Source organism: Phaenicophaeus curvirostris, chromosome 6, assembly GCF_032191515.1.
Source record: "Phaenicophaeus curvirostris isolate KB17595 chromosome 6, BPBGC_Pcur_1.0, whole genome shotgun sequence".
Classification (NCBI taxonomy): domain Eukaryota; kingdom Metazoa; phylum Chordata; class Aves; order Cuculiformes; family Cuculidae; genus Phaenicophaeus; species Phaenicophaeus curvirostris.
Genome location: NC_091397.1, coordinates 47,592,545 through 47,609,374, shown reverse-complemented (window position 1 = coordinate 47,609,374; position 16,830 = coordinate 47,592,545). Strand labels below are relative to the sequence as shown.

Below are 16,830 nucleotides of genomic sequence, written 5' to 3'. Positions count from 1 at the left end.
AAACTCCAAATTGTTGGAGCTGGATGGTAATTTAAAGCACCACTGTAAGACAGAATCTTGCAGACTTTAGTTTCTTCCAGAATTTGTTTTAAATTGAATCATAAGGCCCTTCTCTTTAGCAGTATCTATACTGAAACAATTAACATCCCCAAAATGAGCAAGAATGGGATTGTACTAAAGAAACCCACTGGTGCAGTGTTCTAAATTTCTTCTCGCTGTCCTAGACAAGGGCAGTAATTAAATTACTGCTTTAAATTACTCAAGGACTCAAACTGGTATAGATGAATCATCTAAGAAGGAACTGACTCTTAAAGTAGAATCTAGCAGAATAACATTGAGTGTCACTTTAGTATTGCATGAATGCTTTTGTGCCCATTTGCTTCCTACTGGGTTTACTTTGTTTATTCCTCCCCCATTTTTTCCTGTCTTTTATTTTGGAGGCTCCTGCCACTGTGGTGAGCTGACTACTTTATAATGGTACAGGTAAAAGATGGGCAGTACTGGCTATGCCTGTGTAACTTAAACAAGTGACTCACTTTGTGCAGTTTTACCTTGGTCTATCTTCAGCCCCATCCAGTTTAAGAGGCTGTCTTGGAAGTGTTAATTGGGCAGCTTCTGTAAAGATTCTGTCAAATTAATCATGCTTTTTGTCAAATGAACCATGCTTTTCAAGAACTGAGTTGTCTTGTTGGTATAGTGAGCTTTTTAATCTGGACTGCTGTACAGATAAAGGTTGTAGTGAGCAAGTGATAAAGTTGAAGTGGTCACCTGTGTATTGCGTATACAGGAATGGGAAGGTGGTACAGCTCAAGACAGCTGGAACCTAAGCAACATCAGCAACAACTGCAAGAGAATGTATAGCAGTTAAAAGCAGAGGTGCTCAACTGAAAGGTAATGCAGTGAGCTTGCTGCCTAAGAAAGTTTTCATGGAGCAGAGCTATGTATTTATCCTAGGGAGAAGACAGTGTGTCAGCATGAATTTAAAACTTAAAGTAACTAGGCTCTATATTAAAAAACTGGTTTGAGTGCTTTTGTTAATTTCAAAACTATTATGGAATTAAATGCCAGCATAAGCTGCAATATGAGGAACATAGACTGGAGCTCTGTAAGGCTTGAAAAGTATTATGGTGTAGTAATACTTCAGTGGGACTGATTCATACTGCTGTATGAGTAACTCTTAATACGCTCTGAAAGCGATAGCTCTCAGCCATGAGATGTTGAGGATGAATGAGGAAGGGTAGTTGAGAGTAAAGGGGAAGAGGTGGAATTCGAAGGGCATTGCAGGAGAGAGGAAATCAAGCCATGAGTCAACTGACTGGAGAGTATCTGGTTAACCAAAGTTGAAGCTTTTTAGGAAGAAATGTTTATTTAAACTCTTCCTGCGGCTTTGGAGGGAAGATTGTTTTTCAGACTTGGGGAAAAAAAAAAAGCTGTGACTTGGGATACATTTCAGCCTCTTGATCCACTGAAGCCTGATCTAGTCTGTCACTCTTGAGAAGTCCCAACACGACTTTTCAAAGGAGTTGAAGTCCTGTAAGAACTAGTAAGTCTGACAGCAAGAGGTTTTGGTGGGTTTTTTTGGTTGTTTAGTTTGGTTTGTTTTTTTTTTTTTTTTATATCCTCGGTGAGGTTCTGCAGCAGTGGAAAGCTTCCCTGTGCTGCACTGCTCCTGGCCATGATCATGCATTTTGAAGCTTGTCCCTGACATGAGAACTTAGGCACATGAGTACAAGTGGTGTGCATTTGAAAGCACAACCTTTCTGTAGGGTTACTTTCTGGCTGGGTCAGTCCCCAGACTGGTTCACTGCAGTGCTGTAAGGACTGCCAGTGGTGCTAGGGGATGGAACAGAAATGCTCAACTCTGCTTGTAGCACCTCTCTCTTGTCACGGTGGAAAGCCTGTCCTCCTTGCTGGGATGCTTTTCTAGCTTTTTTTCAGAGTCTTGAGTTGTGATTCACATCATAGTATGAAAGCCAAAGTTGACATTAGATTTATGGTGGCAGGGAGCAGGACTGCTGCCTTTCTATATGGGGGAGCTTGTCCTGCTGCCTTGTTTTACCTCACAGAAGGGCACACTTAGCTGTCTTCTTTCAGAATTTTTTCCAAGGACTGGGTCACAAACTGAACGTAAATCTGTTATGCTGAAAGATAGATGGCGTTTTCAAAATGTCATGTTCTTAAAATACATCTATACGTGTGTAACTGTATATATGAATGTATGTGTGTGTAATCTAATGCACTTGCGTAACAGTAAAGCATTGAGTGCTCGTTCCCATTTAGGGTCAATTTCCAGGTGAACATGTTAAGATACCAGTTGATCTGTCCATGTCAGTTGTCTTAAAATTAGCTTTATTGGAAAACACATAAATTCTTCCCTAGCTGAGCCTATAGTTTTTGCTGGGATGTTTGCCATTGCATTAAATTAAATGTGGAAGCTTGCAATGAGACTGATCATCTGCAGATTATTAGAGGAAGTGACTCGCTTATCTACCAGCTTGAAAGGCTTAAGAGTTCCTGGTAAGGTGGTTCAGCTGCTAAGGCAATGCCTCTTCTCTACCAAATTGTGAGGGTGCCCTTATTAATGCCCTTATTCTAGGGAACAGGGGGAGGGAGGTATTGTAAGAAACTTGGCCAGCCAGAAGAGGAAGCTGATCTATTGACTTGAGCCTCTGCCCTTTGCTGGAAGCTTCCCTGTGGGTTGCCATATGGATCTGTGCTGCTGGGAGGTTGATACCTGAGAAGGATGGCACCGCTGTGCTCCAAAGGATTGTTCTGGGGTTGTCACTTTGACTTAGCTCAGGCACCCTTGCGTGTGGCTTTGAAGTCAGGTTTGAGAATCTGAAATGAAGCTTTGTAAGCAAAATGAACTCAATTTGGCTTTCCTAAATGTAGGAGTTACATCAGTAGAGGCTGAATTTCTTTGTACTTCTAGTTATTTTGTGCTGTGTGTTAGTGAGTTCTTTAGTGTAATGTACAAGCAGGTATTTAATTGGGGAAAAATGGATTTAATGTGTATCATTGCCCAAACTCTGTTCTACCTAAAATTTTAGGTGAAAAGTCTGTTCTTGAGGTACAGACCAAAGTGAGTGATTGTTTGTTGGTTTCTGATATGAGTTAAACTGGTGTCTAGCCTTCCCTCCATCAAAGCTTCTTTTGAAATTCTCTGTATATAATGATTTTTTTCTTCAAGTGAGAGTTTTCTAGCTTTTTACACTTTTAAAGCTGAAACCTTTAAATTGGTCCAGTTACTGTGATCTGTGCTGTAGCTGCAAAACCACTGCTAAGACTATTAATCCTAGTCTCTTTATTGCAGCTATACTTTGTATAGCATCTTCCAATTCATTTTTCTAGTCTAAGAACATTTGGAAGCTTATATCCAGTTCTTGCTGCTGGAGAGAGCTGGCTGTTATGTCCTGGTTGTTTTATCCTGCTCCGAAACAGTGATGTGTAACTGGAGAAGTTCTTTGAAGCAAGCCCTCTGTGGTTTTTTGTTACCATAACTGAAAACAAACTGTTGATGGATGGAACAGCTTTTATTGGTGGAAGAGGGCTAACTTGAGATATACAGAAATGTTTCCTTAGGGTTTTTTTTTTTGTATTTGACATGCTTTTAAAAACTAGAGAGAATCTGTACATGAGACATTATACCTCCCTCTTGTCTTTGGATGGAGTTAAACGTCCTAAGGATCTTGTAAAAAAAAAAAAAATATTTAAGAAGCTAGTGTTGATGGGTTGTAATACAGTTATTGTAAGCAACCTTTACACATCTCCTTGTGTTGCCATAGTGGTGTCTTATGTCAGTTTGTTCAAATGGATGATTTTCTGAACTGAAGTGATATATCACAGCTCAGCATATGGATTAACAGGCTCTGTTTCAAAGGCATAAGTTAGCCTCTTCAAAACAACTGCGTGCTGTGTGGACATACTGTGTGTAATTGTGGACGTACTGGTTTCCATTTGAGTCTTGGACTGTGGAAACCGTGCAGTGAGGGCATCAGCATCTTTACAATAGCTTTGCATTTCTTGTTTTCTTGTTTGTAGTCCATCAGAGCACATGCTTTGTAATGACTTCTTTCTCCTGGAGTGTTACATAATTCTCCATTTAAAAAAAAAAGCAGTACTAGTTTTTACTAGTTAGAGGTTCTAGTTTCCAATGTCCAGTAGAAGACATGAAATGTGAAAATGGCTGAGAACTGGCGGCCTACAAAATGGCAAATCCTGATTTGCAGCCAAGTTCAGTGATACTGTTTTGCTACTTCTCACTTCTGCCCTGTCAGAGCCACTCTAGCAAGCTCTTTACCAGTTTTTCCTGCAGCTGGTCACATGTAGCTAGAGGGGAGCTCAGAGGTGCCCACCTAATGGGGCTTGCAAAGGATACCTGGGGCACAACACAACTTGACACTAGCTTTTACTCAGAAATGGTTGGAACGTGTAGGAACTGGCCAGGTGTGCCTGGGTTTGCTGTCTTGATCTGGAAAGGAGTGTTTGCATTGGGTTAGCACGTATGTAGGCGCTGGCAACCTTGGAACCAGTGGCATTTTACATAGGGGTGTGTTTATGCAGAGCTAGGTCTAATGAGATGTAAAATGAATTATAGGAATAGCTACCATTATGTGTTAGCAAAGTAGCTTTATGGTTTGTATAAAATATCCAGAGAATAAAAACAGAAAACCTGCACATCTAAGAATCTTCATTAAATGGTTTGAAATCTAAAAGTACAGGTAATAGTGCATGCCACTGCCCTCTTCTGCTAAACTGTGTGTGCTTTAAATGTTGTTTGTTGCTATTTGTGTAAGTTCATTGAAGGGTAAGAAATTCTGAAATGTGCTGGTAGCAATAGATAGTGATGGGTGTCTGCATTGCTTTCCTTCATGAAAACATGCTTGTCTGTCCCACTGGAAGCTCTATTTGCAAGGTTTCCTTTTGTTATGGACCTCTGGAACATATCACCTGCACTGCACACATTGTCATTACTGAAATTTTACTCTAAGGAATTGGAAGTACCAGTTTTGACCCTGAAGTCTACAAGATACACTGCAAAGTCCTTTAATTTTTTTTTTCTTTTAAACAATGAGATTCTGTGCTAAACACAGGCCTTTATCTTCTGTTTCCCAAGCATGTTAACTGGTTGACCTTCTCATTCACTAGCAGTGCAATAATTATGACATACCATGAGAAGAGTGCATCATAAAAGCTGCTTTTCTTTAAAAGAATTTGTTAAAAAGATTGTGTGGTGCTTGACCAGAACAACAAATGCTGCTGTTCAACATGTTTCCTGAAAAGCTGACCTCTCTGAAGACAAGTTCTGCACAGGAAATTCCTGCAGAACAGCAGGAGAGAGTTATCATGACAGAGCTGTGATATCTTACAGTAATCAAAGAGAACAAGGGATTTCCATGTAAAGAAGGCTTCCAAAAGTTGTACTTAAAGCTCTTGGCTTTCACTTCAGATAGATAACTTGCCCACTGCTGCTCCCTTCCCACCATACGACTCCCTGTTACTGTGTTTGGCAGCCTTTCCAGGCTGTTCCAGTACATTAAGGCAGAATGCAGGACCCAAACCTGCCAATGTCTTGGACAACATTGGAGCCTTAGTGTTTTGGACATTCTCCACTGATCTGAACTGTTCAGACTCGGGCAAGTAAAAATAAATTGAGGTAGTGACGTGGATTGTTAGTAGGCAATCTTGTGTTATTGATTATAGTTATTTGCCCTGCTGTAATTGATTCCTACAGTTGAAAGATCACAGGCTCTACAGGGAATTAATACCTTCCTTGCTATGATGGGGTTCTTGAAAGGGGGGCTCTGGTTTTGGTGAAGAATTGTGGGAAGTCGAGATTGCTCTTGGCTATGAGAGAAGCATACACACAGATCTCTGTCCTAATTGTACTGCTATACAAAAAGCTCAAACATGTAAACCAAAACTTTCCCTGCTTTCACACACGTGCTTGCTAGAATTGGAATATGAGTGCATAGCATCATTTGCTTAACACTTCTCCAGGAGATACCTGTTTCTTTTTGCAAAGGAAGAGTACTTTGCTGTACTTGACAAGAATCCGTGTCGGTTTTGGGAAGAAATACATACCTTTTGCTGTCAGTACAAGCGGGTTCTGTGTTTGAATGGCAAAATAGAGGTGATGGAGACACAGTATTCTTACGTGTGTACTCTTCCAGCTAGCACTTAGACTTAACTGGCTTATATGAAGCCTTAATCTGTGGCCAGTTATGACTTCATGTTGTCTTTTATAATTGTTGTAATGAGATTTTTCACTTCCTGTCAACTTGAAATTTTGAGTCAAATTTGTCTGCCAGAAGCTTTGTGCGAAGGAAGGTCAGGTCTGCTTCCAGTGGTACTGGGATACTTGGGATGCCCATGGGTGTGAAGCCATTCCGCATTAAAAATGTAGGGAAAGTGGCTCTGACCTAGGAGTTGTGTGAAGGAGGAAGAATGGAAAGGCATACTCTTCTTACTGAGCCCTGTGCTGCAGAGAAGGCTGTCAAGTAGCATTCCTATTTTCCTCTGACAGTTTACAAGAGACTTTTTTGGATTAAAAATCAGAAACATTTCTTGTCTTATTTTCTCAGGGTTGTCTTCATCTTGTCTCCAGAGACTAATCACCTGCCCAAGTTAGTCTTTTTCCTCTCCTTCTCCTACATGACTTGGAAAAATACCTCTAATTCAAACTAATTGTCTTAAATTAAATACCTGGAATGAAAATGCCTAATTAATACGTCTGGTTTTGGTTTAGTGTTCCAATTGTTGGCATAAACTAGATGCTGCTGAACTTGCCGGATCAGACTTTGAAACTACTATCGACTAATTCCATAAAAGATAACAAAAAGCCTTGCCTGACTTTAGAGACAGAGCTGGATCACATTCACAGATTGTTGTTTCAGGTGGTTCTTAGATTGGTACATACTTGTATACAAAATTAAATTGCAGATATTTTCCATAGTGCCCTAGATGTATGGGAAAGCCTTAAGTGACGTTTCTGCCTACTTTATCAAGCCTACATTTCTGAAGACTTAAGATGTTTTCTGCCAGGACGTTCCCAGGCTACCTAGTCTGAAACAGCTCAGGAGTTCTGAAATGGACCAGTTCCTTGGACTAGGGTAGGGGAAAGGTGTTGTAAAGTCTATCTAAAATGCTGTATTTAAAAACAAATAACTGTGGTGATTTCCATGGCTTTCAGTATGTCATGTGGAAAACAAAGGTAAATTTGAGCTATGTTATCAACTGTCAATGATATATGTTAATCTCTGCTGAGCTGCTGCAGTCATGTGTAGAGTGCTGGTAGGGGTTTGGATGTCTTGTGTATGTTGATTAGCATCGACACTGTAGATGCTTGATGGTATAGTCGCAGAACCTCTCAATGGTTGAGGTTGGAAGGGATCTCCAGAGGTCTTGTCTAGCTCCGCTGCTCAAAAAAGGACACACAGAGCCAGTTGCCCAGGACTGTGTCCAGACAGCTTTTGAATATCTTCAAGGCTGGAGATTGTGCATCTCTGGGCAACCTGTGTTCACCCTCGCAGTGGAAAAAATGCTTCCTGAGGTTCAGAGGAAACATGTGTTTCAGTTTGTACCCAATGCCTCTTGCCCTGTGGGGCACCGCTGAAAAGAACCTGCCTCAGTCTTCTTTGCACCTTCCCTTCATGTGCTTATATACATTGAGAAGATCCCTTCCAACCTTCTATTTCCTAGGCTAAATACTTTAACATACCATCATTTTGCTCTAGAATTTTGTAATTAATAAGAGGTTAAAAAGATACTAGTTTAAAGGTTCACATCTGCATATTAATTCTGCTTCACTGTATGACAAAGGTGTTGAAAAGATCCACTTAACTGATCCTGTTGAACCTTTTCCATCTGGAACTGTGCCTACTTTTTATCTTGCTGAGTTTTATCCTCTTTTCTGTAATCTGAAACTGGGAGTAGTTTGGGAAGGATTTTAAAAGGAAACAATTCTCTTTGAGGAAAGAAGATGCTTAGGTGGTCTGCGAGTTCCTTCTAGGTGTATTCTGCAGAATGCTACTACAGAATGTTTTAAAAATGCTAGTATTAGAAGGTTATGTTAGAAAGAATTTATTCCCTATACAAGGTGTGAATGACAATACAAATGCTTTTTAATGATAACCACATAAACCTTGGGTTTTCTTTTAAAATTTATTAACTTCACATTCTGTTAGGAGTATTTCTGCCCAGCTCAGATGCATAGATAAAACCATCTGTTCCCTACAGTGTCATTTCTTCCTAGAAGTGGAGCCATCACACAACACTTATTTGTGTGAACCATTTTGAGAAACAAGGCAAACAGGGTTCCCTATATGAAGGAAAACATGAGTGAATTCCTGTGCAAATGTCTTGTTAGAGGTCATACTAGCTGCTTGCTGGAGCTGCAGAGGAAATTTAGCCCTGTGGTGTTGGTGCACGGTATGATGAAGATATAAACTCCATGTAAAAGATGTAGTAAAGAAAACAAGCATTGTCACTTTTAAGTGTTCACCTGAAGGTGTAGTGAAATGTAAGCAGCAGTCTTTGGATGTATTTCTGATTGATTGTGTTGAGCCTTAAGTGTGTTGTCTTTTTTCTTCCCAGCTGAGTATTGAACAGGCCCAGGCCGTGGCAGAGCAGGTTGAGATGAAAGCGAAGGTGGTACAGTCTGAAGTCAAAGCAGTGACTACTAGACATAAGAAGGCCTTAGAAGAGCGGGAGTGTGAGCTGCTCTGGAAGGTATGCACCTTGTATTTGTGGTTTGAACTGCTGACAAGTGGCTTTTCAAACTAGAATTGTGTTTAATTACTCCATGGCCAGATCCTGGTATCTTACCACAGAACACTGAATTGAAACACTATGGTCTAGTGTGAACTCACTCCTTTTTGTAGCTAGCAGGATCCTGGATTCTGGTCCTGGTTGATTTTGTGTTAAATACGTCTCTTAATCTGAGGAACTGATTGGTTTTTGTAGGGACTACAGTATCCTCACCCCAGCTCAGCCCCAGAAGTAGAGTGGATACTCCCTCTGCTGGCTTAGCAGCCATGCCTCATATCTCTGTGCTGACCAGAGAAGAGATTGTCTTTGAACACCTTTTTAAAGAATGTCTTCAAAATCTCTTTAATATGTTGCTGTAGAACTAGGTATATAGTAAATGGATTTTCTTACGAGATCCACTTTTCATAAACAAAGTAAAGGAGCAAAGGTTTATATGCTGTCTTTTTGTAGAAAAGTCTAGTAGGAATTCTGCAAGACTTAACTTTCATTGTCCCCACACATAAGGACTAACTTTACTCTTAATCAATGTAGTGTCCTTCAGATTTTTTTTTTTCCTCTTACTACTAGTAGAAGAAAAGGATACTCTTCAACAAGAGTACCTGCGCAATCCCAAACTCCTGCACTCACTTGCATCACTCCTGCCACAATGCATCTGCGCTGTTCTGGAAGTAACAGCAAAGTTTCTTATTACAGAAACATGATTTAGTGGTCATGCTTCTATTCTGCTTGTTAGCACAGTTTAGTCTGGATTGGCCCTTTGGGTGCCCGTAAAGAATTGACCAGAAACTCACTCTTGGCTGGTGGATTGGGTATTTTAGATCAGTGAGTCAAACTCAATTGTCCTATAGACGTGTGATTGCTGCTGCTGGTATAGGGGAGCAAACCTGTAGTGCCAAGATGAGAAAAGTCTAGGAGTAGATGGGAAATGCTCCTGTGATCTGCTGTCACACCAGATAGTGTGGCAGGAAGCCAGACTCTGTACAGCTGTTGCCTATGCTAGCAGAGCCAGGCAGAACGGGATGTACTTGTGGTTGGTGAGGCACACGCTGCCAAGAAGCAGTGGCATCCTGCTCAAGTTCTTCTCCCCTGCCTTTCCTTCATCTTATAGTTTATTATAAGGAGTTGCTCCATATACAGTGAGACTGTCCCCTATAAGAACCTTGTTTTTCTGTAGTCTTTCTACAAGTGTCAGTGGCAAGATTAAAAATGCACTTTATATAGTTACTGTACTTAATGCTGTATTCTTCTGAAGTATATTTGGATTGAGGGAGGTGAGTTTCCTTTCTACTGTTAGCCTTTCTCAAGAAACTTGGCGGTCTTCTCTTGAGATATTCCTAGTGCAGGAGAAGTAATACTCGCCCCTAAGCCGTTTGTATCCCAAGAGGCTGCATAAATGCACTTTATTACATAATGTCTGCACTGAGAACAAGTTCTCTTCAGGTTATAAAAATCTTACTTCAAGAAGGAAACTTGGTGGTGGTGGTAAATCAGTCTAGCAAAAAAGGCTTGAGTGTATTAAGCCCAAACATGAGGAGTGTTAGTGAATAATCTGGGGTACCAAAGCCTAAGTTAAGGATTAAGCAAGGACCTAAAATTAGTAATTTATTTTGGAAATCTCCCGGAGAAAGCATCTCTGACTTTAAGGCACACAAGTTTTGCCAGACTTGCCTTTAAATGAAATAACATGTTTGTACATGTTACCTAGTCAGTATGACCAAGGAGCCTGCAGACAGTAAGTTGTCAGTCTTTGAAATACATTGCTGGTCTTGTTCTGCAGCCAAGCAGGTATTCAGACATATGGAATTATATTTTAGCAATAATAAGACAATTGCATCTTTCATTAGTTTTACAAAGAAGATGTCTTTGCTAGATGGTCTAAAGTGATTTTTCACAAGTAGAGGTACAGAGGCTTGTGTGAAAGTATTTGCCAACAAACCATTTTTGCTTGAGCTTAAGTCCCTGAGCAGGGACTGACAGCAGCCTTCTGTGTTATTTAGAGTGACATTCTAAAGCATCCTGTTGTAAAACACTAGCTTGGAATGACTGCCAGTATTTGCAAGAAAACATTAAAATAATTGGACCCTAAAAATCCCTGGAGATGGTTGTCTGGTATTATCCAGTCACACACAAATGGTTCTGGCAAGCAGGGGAATGACAAGAGCCCATGTGCATTAGCTGGTGCTGACTCCTGGCCTCAACTTTGTGTGATAACGGCCTGCCTGCTGAAATTGGTCTCAATTCTGGTTAGAGAAACCTCAGTCTCTGCTCTTTCTTGAGAACCTGTTGTGTAACCTCTTTCCCTGGAGTCTGAATAAAAGATGTACCTTCAGATGATCTGTCAAGTACCGTGCAGCTAGAAAACAGAGTACCAATTGAAGAAGCAAATCATAAGCAAGTGACTAGAGGAAAGCTGGGGAAGGGCTTTTTACAGGGAGTGCATAATAGGATGAGAGGTTAACAGTTTTAAGCTGAAAGTGGGGGGGGGGTTAGATACCGGGAAATGTTCTTACTTTGAGGGTGGTGAGGCACTGGAACAGGATGCCCAGAGAAGTCGTGGCTGCTCCATCCCTGGAGGTGTTCAAGACCAGGCTGGGTGAGGCTTTAAGCAACCTGATCCAGTAGATGATGTCCACTAGAGGTGTTCTAGGAGTTGGAACTGGATGATTAAGGGTCCCTTCCAACCCAAACTGTTTTGTGATTTTCATAGAATCACTAGGTTGGAAAAGACCTTAGAGATCATCAACTCCAACTGTACCTGTCCACTAAATCATGTCCTCAAGCACCTAATGTACCTGCTTTTTAAACACCTATAGGGGTGGTGACTCAACCACCTTTTTGGGCAGCCTTCCCAGTGCTTGATAACCCTTTCACTGAAGAAATTTTTTCCTAATGCTCAATCTAAACTTCCCCTGACGCGGCTTAAGGCCATTCCCTCTTGTCCTATCACTGGGGAGAAGAGACCAACACCCATCTCTCTGCAACCTCCTTTCATGACTCTTCCTTTCAAATGACATTCTGATGCAGCAGATCTGCAGAGTGTGAGAATGATTTTGGCTGGAGGATGGGAAAGAGGAATAATCCTGGATTTTGATAGATAATTACTTTTCCTTCATTTTGGCTTCTCAATATCACAGCTTTTACAGGCTTGTTTGTTCTACAGTTGTCAACATTTCTCAACAAATCCACTCTTCTACATAAAAACTGGTTGTGGATAACATTAGGATATGTTTATGTTATGGGTTATCTTTCTCAATGTAAGTGTGCTTTTCTCTCCCCTCCATCCCTCTTCCCCCATCCCTCCAAGGTGGAAAAGATTCGTCAAGTCAAGGCTAAGTCACTCTACTTACAAGTTGAAAAGCTACGTCAGAACCTAAATAAGCTGGACAACACCATTAGTGCTGTTCAGCAGGTCCTGGAGGAGGGTCGTACCATGGATATTCTTCTGGCTCGGGACCGCATGCTGGCTCAAGTGCAGGAGCTGAAGAATGTAAGAGGCCTTCTCCAGCCACAGGAAGATGACAGGATCATGTTCACACCCCCTGACCAGGCATTGTATATGGCCATTAAATCAATGGGCTTTGTCAGCAGCGGGGCTTTTGCTCCTTTGACCAAAGCCACCGGGGAAGGCCTCAAGCGTGCGCTGCAGGGCAAAGTGGCCTCTTTCACAGTGATAGGCTATGACCATGATGGTGAACCTCGCCTTTCAGGAGGTGACATGATCTCTGCAGTGGTGATGGGCCCAGATGGAAACCTTTTTGGGGCAGATGTCAGTGATCAGCAGAACGGGACCTATCTGGTCAGCTACCGTCCACAGCTAGAGGGAGAGCACCTGGTCTCCGTGATGATGTGCAACCAACACATTGAGAACAGCCCCTTCAAAGTCGTAGTGAAATCTGGGCGCAGTTACATAGGCATCGGGCTGCCGGGGCTCTCCTTTGGCAGTGAGGGAGACAGCGATGGCAAACTTTGCCGCCCCTGGGGCGTTAGTGTAGACAAAGAAGGCTACATCATTGTTGCTGACCGCAGTAATAACCGCATCCAGGTGTTCAAACCATGCGGGACCTTCCATCACAAGTTTGGCACGCTGGGCTCCCGGCCAGGCCAGTTCGATCGGCCTGCTGGCGTCGCCTGTGACACCTCACGTAGGATCATCGTGGCTGACAAGGACAATCATCGCATCCAGATCTTCACGTTTGAGGGGCAGTTCATTCTAAAGTTTGGGGAGAAAGGAACAAAGAATGGTCAATTCAATTACCCATGGGATGTGGCTGTCAACGCAGAGGGCAAGATCCTGGTCTCTGACACAAGGAACCATCGCGTTCAGCTTTTTGGGCCCGATGGTGTGTTTCTCAACAAGTACGGCTTCGAAGGGGCACTCTGGAAGCACTTTGATTCCCCCAGAGGTGTGACTTTCAATCACGAGGGCCACTTGGTAGTGACAGACTTCAACAACCATCGCCTTCTGGTCATCCATCCAGATTGCCAGTCAGCACGCTTTCTGGGCTCAGAGGGCACTGGGAACGGCCAGTTCCTGCGCCCTCAGGGAGTGGCAGTGGATCAAGAGGGGCGCATCATCGTGGCCGATTCCAGGAACCACCGGGTGCAGATATTTGAGTCAAATGGTAGCTTTTTATGCAAGTTTGGCACTCAGGGAAGCGGCTTTGGTCAGATGGACCGTCCTTCAGGTATAGCTGTCACCCCTGATGGCATGATTGTTGTGGTCGACTTTGGAAACAATCGAATTCTCGTCTTCTAATCTGTGTTTGAATTAGGAAGAAACTGTCTCAGGGAAATTCTTCTAAGAGAAAATGAAAAAATACAACGTTAATTCAAACCTACCTCATCCTTAATTTTTTTTACAGATGAATGTACTTATCTTTTCTGCAGGGAGTGAGCCTGTAAAGTTAAATTCTATCTACCTCATTGTTCTTCCTTCCTTCCCTCCCTGGTTTCTCGCCCTCTCCCCATCCCCACACACTCACAGTTCAGAACGTTTTACCTCTCCCCTGATGGGGTTTCATGCACAAACAAGTGTTGCTGTGCACATTAGGTGGTTTGTGTGGTGAATTCTGTAGACTAAGCCAAAAAAAAAAAAGGCTCTTTAACTTTTGTAATGGAGAAAATGGTAGTAGGTGTTTGTAGATAAATTGTGTTCTTGACCATACTGCAGTTCTGTGGGTGGGGACATGGGAGGGGGGATTTTTGTTTTTTTGAATTGCTGCTGCAGCAGAGAACTTTTTCCTGTTCTCCTTTTTATACCTCAGTGTGTTTGATTTACTGGCGAGCACAGCGTCTTGTTCCCAGACGACTTTGAACATTCTGCGAATGTGAGTGGGATTCACTCGCAGGGAAGAGCAAGTTTGCATCTTTTTGGCATTTCTGTGTATTTTTTTCTGAAACACAGTAATCCAACAGCACAAAGTAAAGCTGATGAAAATGCACAAAAAATTCTTTAAGTTTAAACCAAATCGTTCATTTTAGTGGCTTAGTGCAGTTGTAAAGTTTAGATAAAAAGCAAGGCTTCCTTTAATGTAACCCGTCATTGAGTTTCTTTTTACCCTTTCACCTGAAAGTTATTAGTTTTTAAGAAGTTCTGTTTCTTTTATCAGTGCACCTAATCTGGATAACAGATGAGGTTACAAGGAGCATTAAAATAGGGAAAATCAAACCCTTTAGATTTGATTTCTTGTGAAATGGCTAGCTTTTTTTTTTTTTCCCCATAGAGAGACTTGAAGGGAATAACGCCTGATGGATATGATAGAACAGAAGTGGTACCTTTTTTCAGAAGTAAGAAATAAGCACAGCTTTGGAGATTCAGGGTGTGTTTTGTCACACTGTGTCAACAGTTTTTTGTGTTTAAAGAGGGTTGCAATAACTATCAGTGACAAAAATATATAAATCTTTCATCTAACGTCTTCCCCAAAGAGCTGGACTGAAAAATTTGGGAAGGTTTACTGTAGTTTTTAGGGTGGGATGGGCCTGTGGCTCCGTATATCTCTTGCTACAGATCCATGTGAAAAATTACCAGTACCAGCATAAGGCAAACTGCATCAAGATGGAACTTTGCTGCTTTTTTTTTTTTCCAGGGCAGTACCAAAGAAATCTGTGTGAAATAAATGTGTTATGATCCTTAAAAGCTTGGAGGCAGGGGGAAGTTAGCCCTTTCAGGGATATTAAAGCAAACAAAAAGGCCTTTCTGAGAAGCGGAAACTTCTTTGTTGAGAATAGAGATCTCTTCAGCAAAATGTGACTTTGAGTCCCTGGAAGTATTTGGTTTTATTCTTCAATGTCTTGCATTCCATTTTAGCTGTTAATGTAGATGTAGTCTCTAGAGAGCTATTCCTTCACCCTCTGGATGAGGCCTTTGGTGTGGTAAACAAGAATGGTTGGAGAACAGAAGGCTTTTGTGTCTCTTCTTGATGTAAAAAAATCATATATCAGTACTCTTAGGCTTGGAAATGCCATGGGGTTTACCTTACAATTTGCAAGAGAAGATCTCTGAAGCATGAACTTGGTTGCTATCAAAAAGCTTGAAGAGCCTTAACCACCCTCCAAGGAAAGGGTTCATCTCTGCCAGCTACCATGCACAAAAGTGACCTGAGATTGAAAGGCTCTCGATAGGTTTGTGAGAAATCACAAGGTGCACTTTCCTTCTTGCTGCTTTTCCCCTCCAAGGAGTGTTAACTTTCTGGGTTTTCTAGAAATCCTGATGATGTGTGCAGAGAGCTGCCACTTAGAGGAGGCTTAAATGAAAGCACCAGAAAGATTTGTGAGATGGCAAAACCTCTTTAGAGAGAAGGGTGAGGAAAAGACACCAAAACAAAGTGAGAGAAAGTAACTGTGCTGCCTTTCAGCCAAAGCCTCGAGGAAGCAACCTCTTCAAAGCAGTATGTTTCAGCTAGGCTTAATCTTAGGATAGCATGGTTTAAAAATCATCTTTAAAGGATTATCTTTTATACAGATGTCTGTCACTATATTTATGTGGCTGCTCAAAATATTGTTATGCGAGAAAGCTGGTTTACCTTCAAAAAAATTTTCAAGTTCTGGTTGTGTACGTGCCTCCCTTGTTGGGGGTGACCTTGCAGCTGTGACAGATGCCCATGTTTGTCTTGTATTATTCAGCCCAAGAATTATTTGCAGCTTGGGCTGTGAAAACTAATAGCCTGTAAGACCTAGATACCAAAGAAAACTGGTTTTAAAAGCTTTAATGTTTAGTTTGCAGTGTCCTTGCATTTATTCTGTTATGTCTTAAAAATGCCAGGTTTCTTAATATCTTGACCAGAGTGACTGACAGCATTGGCATATGCTAGAAACGCTCTTGTGATTTAATGCTTGTGGGGTTCCCCCTTCTCTAGGACTGGAAGGGAGTTGTTTTCCAAGCATTAGAAACAAACGTTAAGCGTGCATTCAGGATTGTGTTGAACTGCAGAAACCTTTTTGCCCCTCTCCAGCCTGCGCTACGTAGAAGGTGCCAGGCACTGAAGTTGCCCCTTGCTGTTTTGTGTAGAGCCATTGCACAAACCCCCAGTCCAGCTCTGTCAGGAAGAGGAATGACTAACTCTTTCAAAGTTCTGTCTAATTCAGTGGGATTTGCTTACAAACTAAGCCTCAAGTGTTTGACCTCACGTGTTGGGGAGCTTTTTCGTTTTAAAAACACTACTGTTTAGCTACCCAAAATAATTCCTTTGTCATAGATAGTGCTAAGCACACTTGGTCTCATTGAAAAGTGATAGTGTAGCTTATAAAATTGAGTGGTTTATATGCAATGAAAATTAAGTAGCGATAATATACAATGCCAACATCAGATGCCCCATAGGGGCCTTCAAAAATAATACTTAATTGAGGTTCAAACCTTGCTCTGTTTTTTCCATGCATGTTGTAAGGCTATGCATGTTCTCGGGTTAATGCCCAAGTATCATAACATACATGCAGAGAGAAAGAAGCAAGGCTTTGAAGCTGGATCGCAGGCTGAACAAGCATTCGAAGTAATCTTCTTAACTAGTGAGAAGTGGCCTGGAGAAGGATGACGTGTGTGCCTCTTTCTCTTGGCTCTGACATTGG

General features: G+C 41.7%; 1 protein-coding gene across 1 annotated transcript in view; it reads left to right on the top strand.

Moving 5' to 3' along the window:
• The window catches only part of TRIM71 (tripartite motif containing 71), a 55,341-nt gene extending 41,477 nt beyond the window's left edge, over positions 1-13,864 (top strand). Inside the window, 2 exon segments of the mRNA XM_069860104.1 lie at positions 8,596-8,730; positions 12,074-13,864. Coding sequence (XP_069716205.1) covers positions 8,596-8,730; positions 12,074-13,525 — 1,587 coding nt within the window. The 3' untranslated portion in view covers positions 13,526-13,864.
• Positions 13,865-16,830: the final 2,966 nt, after the last annotated feature.